The 13,594-nt window shown below is 42.0% G+C and overlaps 1 protein-coding gene across 1 annotated transcript in view; it reads right to left on the bottom strand.

The window, feature by feature from the left end:
• Window positions 1-9,987, bottom strand: part of kif25 (kinesin family member 25) — a 321,128-nt gene extending 311,141 nt beyond the window's left edge. The window contains exons 1-2 of the mRNA XM_072265970.1: window positions 9,699-9,987; window positions 8,660-8,748 (exon numbers count right to left, since the gene is read on the bottom strand). Of these exons, the coding sequence (XP_072122071.1) occupies window positions 8,660-8,748; window positions 9,699-9,827 (218 nt within the window). The 5' untranslated portion in view covers window positions 9,828-9,987. The remainder of the gene's footprint in view (window positions 1-8,659; window positions 8,749-9,698) is intronic.
• Between the last annotated feature and the right edge of the window lie 3,607 nt (window positions 9,988-13,594).

The following is a 13,594-nucleotide window of genomic DNA, read 5'->3' as shown; positions in this document are numbered from 1 at the left end:
GCCTTCATTGCTTCACCAGGATCCAGGTATTAAATCTGACGAGAAAGATTTTTCTCCGTTCAGGAAGGAGTTTATAGCAGCACAGAGCAGAGACCCTGAGATTGAACCTTTAAGAGAAATAGCTCTCTCAGATGATGAGATTAAGAAAGTGCCGTTGGGTATTATATCAAAGATGGAATGTTAATGAAGAAGTGGAAACCACCTGAGATACCTGCAAGAGAGGAGTGGTCAATTGTTCACCAAATTGTAGTTCCTAAAGTCTATAGGAACGAGATTTTAACCTTGGCCCATAGTATGCCCTTAGGTGGTCATCTTGGTGTAAATAAGACTGTGAACAAGATTTTGAAACATTTTTTCTGGCCTAGTCTGAGGAAAGGTGCTGTGACAGTATGTTGAACTTGTCACACTTGTCAGATTGTGGGTAAACCTAATCAGGTCACTCCAGTGGCCCCACTGCAGCCTATACCTGCATTTGGTGAACCCTTTTCAAAAGTTATTGTGGATTATGTTTGGCCCATTACCAAAGACTAAAGCTGGCCATCAGTATTTGCTAACTATCATGTGCACAGCATCCAGATTTCCAGAAGCAATACCATTCAGAAATATAAAGGCTAAAACTGTGGCAAAGGCTCTTAAAGTTTTTTTTTACTTTGTTTGGTTTGCCTAAAGAAATACAGTCTGATCAAGAAAGTACTTTTACATCTAGATTATTTCAGCAGGTAGTTTATGAACTGGGAACCAAACAAATTACATCATCTGCGTACCATCCAGAATCACAAGGGGCTTTAGAAAGATTCCATTCTACCCTCAAAACCATGATTAAGACATACTGTGTTGAAAATGAGAAGGATTGTGATGAAGGAGTTCATTTGCTTTTATTTGCAATAAGAGAAATCTGTACAGGAATCACTAGGCTTTAGTCCATTTGAACTTGTATTTGGTCATAGGGTTTGGGGACCTTTGACCCTATTAAAGGAACAGTGGATTAAAGAGGACATGAATATCAATTTGCTAGATTAAGTTTTGAAGTTCAAGGAAAGATTACACCAAGCCTGTAGCCGAGCGAGACAAAACTTAAAGGTTTCTCAGAATGTACAGGTTTCCCCCGCTATCCGAAGGTACAGCATTCCTATGAAACAGTTCGTAAGCCGGAATGTCATAAAGTGAATAAGGAATTACCATTCATTAATAGGGAAAAAATTTTTGAGCATTCCCAGACCCAAAAAAAACCCTACAAAATCATGCCAAATAACACATAAAACCTAAAATAACAGAAACATATAGTAAAAGCAGGAATTATATGATAAATACATAGCTTAGATAAAGTAGAAATACTTTTCAGCACTGTCTAGTGCAGCTAAAATCTCACGGCAGCACTATCAGCGCAAGCGCTCTTGGCAGAAACAACCTCTCCAGTAACCTTTAAGCTGTGAAGCTGCCAAATCATACCAAATAACGTATAAAATGCACAGCCTATATAAAGTAGAAATAATTTATGTACAGTAGCCAAACTCACTACAGGTGTCCCCCGCTTTTTGAACGTTCGCTTTACGAAACCTCACTGTTACAAAAGACCTACATTAGTTCCCTGTTTTTGCTAACAGAAGGTGTTTTCACTGTTATGAAAAAAGGCAGCACATGGAAAAAGCAGCGTGCAAATAAAGGCAGCACGCGCCCTGAGCATCCGCTCTCCTTGAGAACGGCATTCTCGCCGGCATTTCTTAAACACGAGCCTGTGATCAGCCGTTTGCAAGATGAGTTCTAAGGTATCGGAAAAGCCTAAAAGAGCTCATAAGGGTGTTACACTTAGTGTAAAACTGGACATAATTAAGCGTTTGGATCATGGTGAACGAAGTAAGGACAAAGTGAGTTTGGCTTGTGAAAGTTGATGAAGATGATGTTGAAGAGGTTTTGGCATCCCATGACCAAGAACTGATAGATGAAGAGCTGATGCAATTGGGAGAGGAAAGGATAACAATTGAAACCAAATGCAGTAGCGAACGGACCGAAAGTGACTACGTGAGATTTTCGCTGCAATGATAAAGTACGACTTTAATTTTGAAAGCGTACATCGGTTTAGGGCATATTTGCAAGATGGTTTGAGTGCTTAAAAAGAACTGTATGATAGAAAAGTGCGCAAGGCTAAGCAGTCAAGCATACTGTCATTTTTCAAACCTTCCACATCAGCCACAGCAGACGACGAACCTCGTCCTTCGACATCAAGGCAGGCAGACATAGGAGAAGATGAGCTGCCTGCCCTAATGGAAACAGACGACGATGAGATGACACCCCAGTGTCCCACCACCCCAACCCCCCGGCAGCAGATACCGATCCATGGAGAATGCAGCGGTAGCCGGGATGCACACAGCACATCTTTAAGAAAAAAGCCGAAATAAACATGCTAATTAATTAGCTGCCACCCTGCACCTAATTAATTAGCTTGTTTGTTTTGGCTTTTTTCTTAAAGATGTGCTGGGTGTGTTCCAGCCACCGCTGTACCTCTGCACCTCTGCATGCTTCGTGGATCGGTATCAGTTCGCTGCCCGGAGGGTGGGGGCTACTGCACCACCCCAATCTCCAGCAACTCAGCCAAGCACACCATCTTCAGTGTGCTCTGTGCTGTCTTCCCCATTCCCGTAAGTAATACCACACTGTACATACATTATTTCTACTTTATATAGGCTGTGTATTTTTACGTGTTATTTGGTATGATTTGGCAGTCTCATAGCTTATAGTTTACTGGAGAGAGCGCTTTTACCAACTGCGCTTGCGTAAGATATTCTGCCGAGAGCGCTTGCACCGTGTTTTTGCCAACTGCGCTTGCGTGAGATTTTCGCTACGGTGGACAGTGCAGGCAATGATTGTGGAAAAGTATTTCTACTTTATATAGGCTGTGTATTTATCTTATCATTCCTGCTTTTACTATATGTTATTGTTATTTTAGGTTTTATGTGTTATTTGGCATGATTTGGTAGGTTATTTTTGGGTCTGCGAACACTCACAAAATTTTCCCATATAAATACATGGTAATTGCTTCTTCGCTTTACGACATTCCGGCTTACGAACCATTTCATAGGAACGCTCTACCTTCGGATGGTGGGAGAAACCTGTATTGCCGTATTTATTGTTGATAGTTCAAAGACTTTAAAATCGTTCACTGTTTCGGGACACAGTTCCCTCCAAACACCATTTCTAAACGAGACTGTTAGCCTATCGAGAGCATCTCCAATGTTGGCCATTGCCAATTTTATATTGTATTCTTTCCAGCTCTCTTGCAGAGATGCTTCGGAGTTGCCCTCTCTGTCAATGGTACTTACAATAAAACGTATCACATTTTGTGTATAGTAAGCCTTAATTGTGGCTATTAGGCCTTGGTTGCACGGCTGCAGCAACGATGTCGTATTCGGCAGTAAGAACGCAACACGAATGTTACCGCCATGCTCGGTAATGCCAGGTGGATGAGCAGCACAATTATCGACAATCACAAGGCACCTATTATCGAGGTTATTTTCTCTACAGGATTTTTCAACAAAAGGATTAACGTATCCACTCATGTACTCAGAAAAAAGCACTTGGGTATTCCAACCACTTGGATGTGAACGGGACACAACAGGAAGTGTTTTCTTATCAGCGCCTTTAAGTGCCCTCAAATTTTCTGAACGGTACACTAGTAGAGGCTTAAGGACAGCATCACCAGTGGCGTTAATAATAAGCATTAGGGTAAACTTGTCCTTCGATGCCTTCTGTCCCTTAGCCTGCTTTTCTTCTATCGAAACAAATGTCTTGCTCGGCAATTTTTTCCAATAAATTGCAGTTTTGTCACAGTTAAACACTTGCTTATACGAATAACAAAACGCCATTTCCCTCTGTGTATAAATAGTGAGAATGGTTCAACGCGCGGACAATGTCCTTACTTCGTTCACCACGATCGAAATGCTTAATTATGTCTAGTTTTACGCTAAGTTTAACACCCTTGCGAGCTCTTTTAGGCTTTTCCGATACCTTAGAACTCATCTTGCTAAGCGATGCACAAAATAAATCAAGATAAAGCACGTGTTTAAGCAATGCCGGCTAGAATGCAGTTCCGGGGGAGGAGCTTGGCTGTTCGGGCGCATGCTGCCTTTTTTCGTAACAGTGAAAATACCTTCTGTTAGCGAAAACAGGTAACTAATGTAGGTCTTTTGTAACAGCGAGGTGTCATAAAGCGAACGTTCGGAAAATGGGGGACACCTGTAATGAAGTGTTGGTATGACAGACAGGCTCATGAAAGAAAATTCCAAGTGGGAGAAAAGGTACTTGTTTTATTTCCGATATTGACGAACCCACTTCAAGCGAAATACCATGGACCGTATCAAATAGTGTCTAAAATAGATGATGTAAATTTTATAGTCAAAACACCCGATCAACGAAGTCAACACAGCTGGTACATGTAAGTATGTTGAAATCATATTTTGAAGAGCAGACACCACTTGTGAGTGTTGTTGTCAAAACAAATGAGTATGGCAACCCTAGGAATGAATTAGTTGACTCATCCGAGGTTTATTCTAAATCAAACATTGTCCCAGTAAGACTAACAAATTCGACTGTTCTAGAAAACATTGATAATAAGGTGGCCCATTTGCAGCCACAGCAACGACAACAAATGAAGGAATTAATTTTGAAGTTTAAAGACTTATTTCTCAATGTTCCAAGGAGAACCACAGTCACATCACATGATGTAGATGTTGGTCAGGTCACGCCCATAAAGCAACACCCCTATCGCATGAATGTAGAAAAATGTAAACTGGCTGAACAATAAGTTGAGTATATGTTAGAAAATGGTATTATTAGGCCTTCAACTTCAGATTGGACCTCATCTCGTGTTATGGTACCTAAACCAGATGGTAGTATTAGGTTTTGCACTGACTATAGAAAGGTGAATGCTGTAACAAAAACAGATGCTAATCCCATCCCTAGGGTGGATGATTGCATAGATAAGGTTGGAAAAGCTAAGTTTCTTACAAAGATGGATCTGTTGAAAGGGTATTGGTGTGTCCCACGATCTAAATTTAAGTTCAGGGGTGACCGCGCCTTTGCTGTTGTAGCCCCTAGACTGTGGAACAGCATTCCCCTCTCTATCAGATCTGCCCCCTCCACTGACTCCTTTAGGTCCAGGCTCAAGCCTTACCTTTATTCACTAGCGTTTGAATCTTCCTGATGTGGCTGATTTTTTGGCTTGTGCTTAGGCTCATGTGTTGTTTATTTTGTGCCTATAAGCTGTGTGCATTGTTATTTATATCTGTTTCTTGTATTTGTGAATTTTTATGGACGGTACAACACTTTGGTCAACATGGGTTGTTTTTAAATCTGCTTTATAAATGAATTTGACTTGACTTGACTTGACTTGACTTCCTTTGACGGGCAGAGGTAGAGAAATTTCTGCGTTTGTGACACCTTCTGGGTTGTAGAATACAATGTTTTGCCGTTTGGGAGTAAGAATGCTCCAGGAACGTTCCAGAGAATGATTAATTCTATAATTTGAGGGTTAGAACACACAGATGCCTATATTGATGACTTAGTCACAGGAAATGGCACATGGAAAGTTCATATCTCTGCAGTAGAAAAGCAGTTTGAAAGGCTTTCCAAAGCCAACCTTACAGTTAACCTAGCTAGTAGTGAATTTTGGCCATGCCATTGTGACCTATCTTGGCTATGTTGTAGGTCAAGGTAAGCTGGCTCCTGTTCAGGCAATTTCTGAAGTTTCCATTCCAACCGGTAAAAAGGCTTTCAGACGATCTCTGGGAATGGTCAGCTATTATCATAAATTCTGTAAGAATTTCGCCGATATTACTCTCCCTTTAACTAATCTTCTGAAGAAGGGTGAAAAGTTTGTTTGGACAGAACCTTGTCAGGAGGCATTTGATCAATTAAAAGCCATTTTATGTTACCAACCTGTGCTCAGGGCACCTGACTTTACAAAGCCATTCTCTATAGCTGTGGATGCCAGTGATGAAGCTGCACAAGCAGTATTATTACAAAGGGGTGACGATGATTAGATTAGATTAGATTATGAGGACACTCAGTCCTCGTTTATTGTCATTTAGAAATGCATGCATTAAGAAATGATACAATGTTCCTCCAGGGTGCTATCACAAACAAAACAGGACAAACCAAAGACCAACACTGACAAGACCACATAACATATAGTTACAGCAGTGCAAAGCACCACCATAACTTGATAAAGAGCAGTCCATGGGCACAGTAAAAAAAAGTCTCAAAGTTCCAATCGACTCCCGATAGTCCCGAAGGCAGGCGGCAAAAGGGAGAAACTCTCCCTGCCATAAACCTCCAGGTGCTGACAACTGCCGATGCATTGGAAGCACCTGATCACAGCTGACTCTGAGTCCATCCGAAAACTACAAGCCTCCGACCTGCCCCTCCGATACAGCTTCCCGAGCTCCATCCTCTGCCGAGCGCTTCGACCCTGCCCCGGCCGCCGAGCAACAAGCAAAGCCGAGAGCTCCGGGCCTTCTCCTCCAGAGATTCTGGATCACACAGTAGCAGCGGCAGCGAAGAAGGCACTTCAGAAGATTCTTCAGATGTTCTTCTGTGCTCTCACGTCTGTCTCCATTAAATCAGGATTGTGCACGGCATCCTACTTGACAGATAACAGCTATCATTCACTGGAGTGGCCGCTGCGCGCTGCGTCGCACCGCCATCTTCTCCTTGTTTGCCTTAACGTTGAACATCCTGTGGTTTACTTTTCAAGGAAATTTAATGAGCATCAAAGAAATTATTCCACCATACAGAAAGAGTTGTTATCACTCATATTGGCTTTCCAGCATTTTGGTGTTTATGTTTGCCCAGCTCAGAAACCACTTGTGGTTTATACATATCATAATCCATTAGTGTTTTTGAGTAAGGTAAAGGACAAAAACAGAAGGTTGTTAAAACTGGAGTCTGATTTTGCAAGAATATGATCTTATGCTAACTCACATTAAAGGCAAAGATAATATAATTGTTGATTGCCTTTCCAGATGTTAAGCTCGCAATGTATTGTTTATAGTGGAATGGAATCTGGTATTTGTATACACCTCTGCAATATGTTATATGGTAATTGCAAATGTATTGTTTTATATATTGTAATTAGCAGTTAAAATGTTGCTCTTGCAGATCAAAATTTTCCTTTTTGGGGGGAAATATTAGGAACCTACAGGTTTCATTTACATGACCTGTCACTTTAAGAGCACCTAAGTGAGGCGGGACTATGACATCAGTCACAGGCTGCTGCAAACTTAAACTCATATACAAAGAGCAACCTTCAGTCGAGAGAGAGAGACTGGGGAAGCCAGAAGCTTCAGCTTGTCACAGCTGGGGCTTAGAACTCTCTTATGCCCACAAGGGTGGGTTAAGCGTCGGCACGGAGTGCATAACGAATGTGTGACTGTCACTTCGTACGATCCATAGGAGTGGATTTTTTTGGGGGGGGGGGTATCTTGTGGGGCCACTTTTGTAGCCCTTGCCTAGGTATGTTGTGTGGTAACCACTGGAAGACGATATTCCCGTGACAGGTCACTTTCAGTGATAATTCGTATGTGGATTTGGAACAGCACAACAGACAAGATCTATGGCGACTGTTATCTCGTTCTACCATCGTGGAATCTGTGGACACTTTACTTTGGATTACAAATATCTCTCTCCCATCATTTATCTCGTGGATTACTGAACTTTTCTACTTTACCATCTCAAGACTTTAAGCCTTATTCCCCCAAGCTCAATAGTTTGGGAGTTATATTTACACACATAACACTGTTAACTTTTGTTTATCTTGGTTAAGTTACTACATTATAAGTAGTTACTAAAAAAGATAGTGGTTTTAATATCAAAACCAAACTCCATGTGCAATCTATTGCTGCTGGTTCATTTCTAAAACATTACATTTCGTAACATTAGGTACAGAGATGTCAGGGGTAAGTTTTTTTTTACGCAGAGAGTGGTGAGTGCATGGAATCGGCTACTGGCAATGGCGGTGGAGGCAGATACGAAGGGTCTTTTAAGAGACTTCTGGAAAGGTACATGGAGCTTAGAAAAATAGAGGGCTATGGGTAACTCTAGGTAATTTCTAAAGTAAGTACATGTTCGGCATAGCATTGTGGGCTGAAGGGCCTGTATTGTGCTGTAAATTTTCTGTGTTTCCATGTGCAACCTCAGTACTGTCTCTTGGACTCTCTGGCCCAAGATGGCTCAAAGTGGTCAAATGAATGGGGCTATACCAGGTGTGCCAGCTTTGGCTGACACAAAGCTAAGGATTTAGTAAATTATGGAATATCATAGAACTTAATCAATAAGTCATACCAGAGGAGATGATGTTCAAACAACATGTTCTGCACCTCCAATGTGTTAGCTGGGAAGTCTGGTCTCAGGAAATAGATGAGCTTACACATAACTGCTTTGAGTTGGCAGACTGGTCCATCTTCAAAGACTCAGCAGCTAGCCTAGATGAGGATGTCACCATCTCTCCTCTGTAGCCCACAGACGTGGAGGCTGGGAATACAATTGCTATCAAAAATCTAACTTCTACATCTATAATCAGCACTAAATGTGCAGGCATTACGCTTATAACTTTTGAGCTGCCACAGAAAAGGGAAATAACATAGCACAGACGTGCAGCATATGTTACCTTTCCAACATACTTGCATCACCTTCCATAGAGCTGAATGACGTAGGTGGACGTACTCTGCAATGCACTCTAATATTCCCACGTAATTCCTAACAAGAAAAGTGTCTTTCATTAGCAATGTTTATCAGAAGCTAAACAAACTAAATTTTATTATTGACAATATGCTAACAGAATGGGCAAGTTGAAGAAAACCAGTGTTAGGAAACCTACAGCACAATACAGGCCCTTCAGCCCACAACTCTGTGCTGAACATGTACAAACCCCATTTCCAGAAAAGTTGGGATATTTTCCAAAATGCAATAAAAACAAAAATCTGTGATATGTTAATTCACGTGAATCTTTATTTAACTGACAGAAGTACAAAGAAAAGATTTTCAATAGTTTTACTGACCAACTTAATTGTATTTTGTAAACATACACAAATTTAGAATTTGATGGCCACAACATGCTCAACAAAAGTTGGGACAGAGGCATGTTTACCATTGTGTTACATCACCTTTCCTTTTAATAACACTTTTTAATCGTTTTGGAACTGAGGATACTAATTGTAGTAGATTTGTAATTTGAAATTTTGTCCATTCCTGCTTGATATAAGACTTCAGCTGCTCAACAGTCCGTGGTCTCCGTTGTCTGATTCTCCTCCTCATGATGCTCCATACATTTTCAATAGGAGATAGATGTGGACTGGCAGCAGGCCAGTCAAGCACACGCACTCTGTGTCTACAAAGCCACGCTGTTGTAGCCCGTGCAGAATGTGGTCTGGCATCGTCCTGCTGAAATAAGCATGGACGTCCCGGGAAGAGATGTCACCTTGATGGCAACATATGTCTCTCTAAAATCCTAATATACGGCTCAGAGTCAATGGTACCTTCACATACATGCAACTCACCCATGCCGTGGGCACTGATGCACCCCCATACCATCACAGATGCTGGCTTTTGCACCTTTCGCTGATAACAATCTGGATGATCATTTTCATCTTTGGCACGGAGAACTCAACGTCCGTTTTTTCCGAAAACTAGCTGAAATGTGGACTCACCTGACCACAGCACACAGTTCCACAGTCTTTTGGTCCATCTGAGATGAGCTCGGGCCCAGAGAACTCGCCGGCGTTTCTGCATAGAGTTGATGTATGGCTTCCTCCTTGTGTAATAGTTTCAAGTTGCATTTCTGGATGCAGTGACGGACTGTGCTGAGTGACAATGGTTTTCCGAAGTAACCCTGAGCCCAGGTGGCTATAATTGTCACAGTAGCATGACGGTTTCTTAGGCAGTGCCGCCTGAGGGCTCGAAAATCGTGCGCATTCAACAGTGGTTTCCGACCTTGCCCTTTACGCACTGAAATGTCTCTGAATTCTCTGAATCTTTTCACAATATTATGTACTATAGATGTTGAAAGACCTAAATCCTCTGCAATCTTGCATTGAGAAATGTTCCTTTTGAACTGACTAACAATTCTCTCACGAATTTTGGCGCAAAGGGGTGAGCCACGATCCATCCTTGCTTGCAAAGACTGAGCCTTTGATGGACGTTACTTTTATACCCAGTCATGATACCTCACCTGCTACCAATTAGCCTGCTTAATGTGGAGTCTTCCAAACCGGTGTTACTTGAATATTCTGTGCACTTTTCAATCTTATTTTAACTCTGTCCCAACTTTTGTTGAGTGTGTTGCAGCCATCAAAGTCTAAATTTGTGTATATTTACAAAATACAATTAAGTTGGTCAATAAAACTATTGAAAATCTTTTCTTTGTACTTTTGTCAGTGAAATAAAGGTTCACATGAATTAACATATCACAGATTTTTGTTTTTATTGCATTTTGGAAAATATCCCAACTTTTCTGGAAATGGGGTTTGTACTTACTTTAGAAATTACCTACGGTTATCCATAGCCCTCTATTTTCTAAGCTCCATGTGCCTATCTAGGAATCTCCTAAAAGACTCTATCGTATCCACCTCCACCACCGTCGCTGCCAGCCCATTCCACGCAGTCACCATTCCCTGCATAAAAAACTTACTCCTGATATCTCCTCTGTATCTGCTTTCAAGCACCTTAAAACTATGCGCTCTCTTGGCAGCCATTTCAGCCCTGGGAAAAAGCCTCTAACTATCCACACGATCAATGCCTTTCATCATCTTATACACCTCTATCAGGTCACCTCTCATCCTCTGTCGCTCCAAGGAGAAAAGGCCAAATTCACTCAACCTATTCTCATAAGGCACGCTCCCCAATCCAGGCAACATCCTTGTAAATCTCCTCTGCACACTTTCTATGGTTTCCACATTCTTCCTGCAGTGAGGCAACCAGAACTGAGCACAGTACTCCAAATGGGGTCTGACCAGGGTCCTGTATAGCTCCAACATTACCTCTTGGCTCCTAAACTCAATCCCACGGTTGATAAAGGCCAATGCACCGTATGCCTTCTTAACCACAGAGTCAACCTGCGCAGCAACTTTGAGTGTCCTATGGACTCGGACCCCAAGATCCCTCTGATCCTCCACCCTGCCAAAAGTCTTACCATTAATACTATATTCTACATTTGAATGTAGAATTTCTATATTCTATATTCTATATTTGACCTACCAAAATGAACCATCTCACACTTATCTGGGTTGAACTCCATCTGCCACTTCTCGGTCCAGTTTTGCATCCTATCACTGTCCTGCTATAACCCCTGTCAGCCCTCTACACTATCCACAACAACCGCAACCTTTGTGTCATCAGCAAATTTACTAATCGATCCCTCCACTTCCTCATCCAGGTCACTTATAAAAATCACAAAGAAAATGGGTCCCAGAATAGATCCCTGAGGCACAGCACTGGTCACCCACCTCCATGAAGAATATGACCCGTCTACAACCACTCTTTGCCGTCTGTGGGCAAGCCAATTCTGGATCCAAAAGCCTTGTCCCCTTGGATACCATGCCTCCTTACTTTCTCAATAAGCCTTGCATGGAATACCTTATCAAATGCCTTGCTGAAATCCATATACACTACATCTATGGCTCTACCTTCATCAATGTGTTTAGTCACATCCTCAAAAAATTCAATCAGGTTTGTAAGGCACGACCTGCCTCTGACAAAGCTATGCTGACTATTCTTAATCATATTATGCCTTTCCAAATGTTCATAAATCCTGCCTCTCAGGATCTTTTCCATCAACTTGCCGACCACTGAAGTAAGACTCACTTGTCTATAATTCCATAGTGAATACTGAAGCAAAGTATTCATTAAGTACCTCTGCGGTTTCCTCTGGTTCCTTACACAATTTTCTACTGTCACACTTGATTGGTCTTATTCTCTCACGCCTTATCCTCTTGCTCTTCACACACTTGTAGAATGCCTTAGGGGTTTCCTTAATCCTGCCCGCCAAAGTCTTCTCATGGCCCCTTCTGGCTCTCCTAATTTCATTCATAAGCTCCTTCCTGCTAGCCTTATAATCTTCTGGATCTCTATCATTACTTTAGTTGTTTGAACCTTTCATAAGCTTTTCTTTTCTTCTTGACTAGATTTTCAATAGCCTTTGTACACCACGGTTCCTGTCCTCTACCATCCTTTCCCTGTCTTATTGGAATGTACCTATGCAGAACTCCACACAAATATCCCCTGAACATTTGCCACATTTCTTCTGTACATTTCCCTGAGAATATCTGTTCCCAATTTATGCTTTCAAGTTCCTGCCTGATAGCCTCCTATTTCCCCGTACTCCAATTAAATGATTTCCTAACTTGTCTGCTCCTATCTCTCTCTGATACTATGGTAAAGGAGATAGAATTTTCATCACTATCTCCAAAATGCTCTCCCACTGACAGACCTGACACCTGACTAGGTTCATTTCCCAATACCAGATCAAGTACCACCTCTCTTCTTGTAGGCTTATCTACACATTGTGTCAAGAAACCTTCCTGAACACACCTAACAAACTCCAACTCATCTGAACCCCTTGCTCTAGGGAGTTATCAATTAAATTAAAATCTCCCACTATGACAACACTGTAATTATTACACCTTCCCAAAATCTGTCTCCCTATCGGCTCCTTGATTGTCCTGTGACTTTTGGGTGGTCTATAAAAAACACCCAGTAGAGTTATTGATGCCTTCCTGTTCCTAACTTCCACCCACAGAAACTCCGTAGACAATCCCTCCACAACTTCCTCCTTTTTTGCAGCCATGACACTATCTCCGATCAGCAGTGCCACACCCGCACCTCTTTTGCCTCACTCCCTGTCCTTTCTGAAACATCTAAAGCCTGGCACTCTAAGTAACCATTCCTGCCCCTGAGCCATCGAAGTCTCTGTAATGGTCACAACATCATAGCTCCAAGTACTGATCCATGCTCTAAGCTCATCTGCTTTGTTCATAATACTCCTTGCATTAAAATAAACACATCTGAAATCATTGGTCTGAGCATATCCCTTCTCTATCACCTCCTTACCCTCCCTTTTGCACTGGCTCCAAGCTTTCTTTATTTGTGAGCCAACTGTCCCTTCCTCTGTCTCTTCAGTTCAGTTCCCACTGCCCAGCAATTCTAGTTCAAACTCTCCCCAATAGCCTTAGCAAACCTCCCCGCCAGGATATTGGATTCAAGTGCAACCCATCCTTTTTGTAAAGGTCATGCCTACCCCAAAAGAGGTCCCAATGATCCCGGAATCTGAATCCCCGACTCCTGCTCCAATCCCTCAGCCATGCATTTATCCTCCATGTCATTCTATTCCTATACTCACTGTCACATGGCACAGGCAGTAATTACTGCATATTACTACCTTTGAGGTCCTGCTTCTCAACTTCCTTCCTAACTCCCCGTAGTCTGTTTTCAGGACCTCCTCCCTTTTCCTACTTATGTCGTTGGTACCAACATGTACCACGAACTCTGGTTGTTCTCCTTCCCATTTCAGGATACCGCGGATGCGATCAGGAACATCCCAGACTCTGGC

Source organism: Mobula birostris, chromosome 8 (genome assembly GCF_030028105.1).
Source record: "Mobula birostris isolate sMobBir1 chromosome 8, sMobBir1.hap1, whole genome shotgun sequence".
Classification (NCBI taxonomy): domain Eukaryota; kingdom Metazoa; phylum Chordata; class Chondrichthyes; order Myliobatiformes; family Myliobatidae; genus Mobula; species Mobula birostris.
Note: the sequence above shows the minus strand (reverse complement) of the source record. Positions and strands in the feature narration are given on the sequence as shown.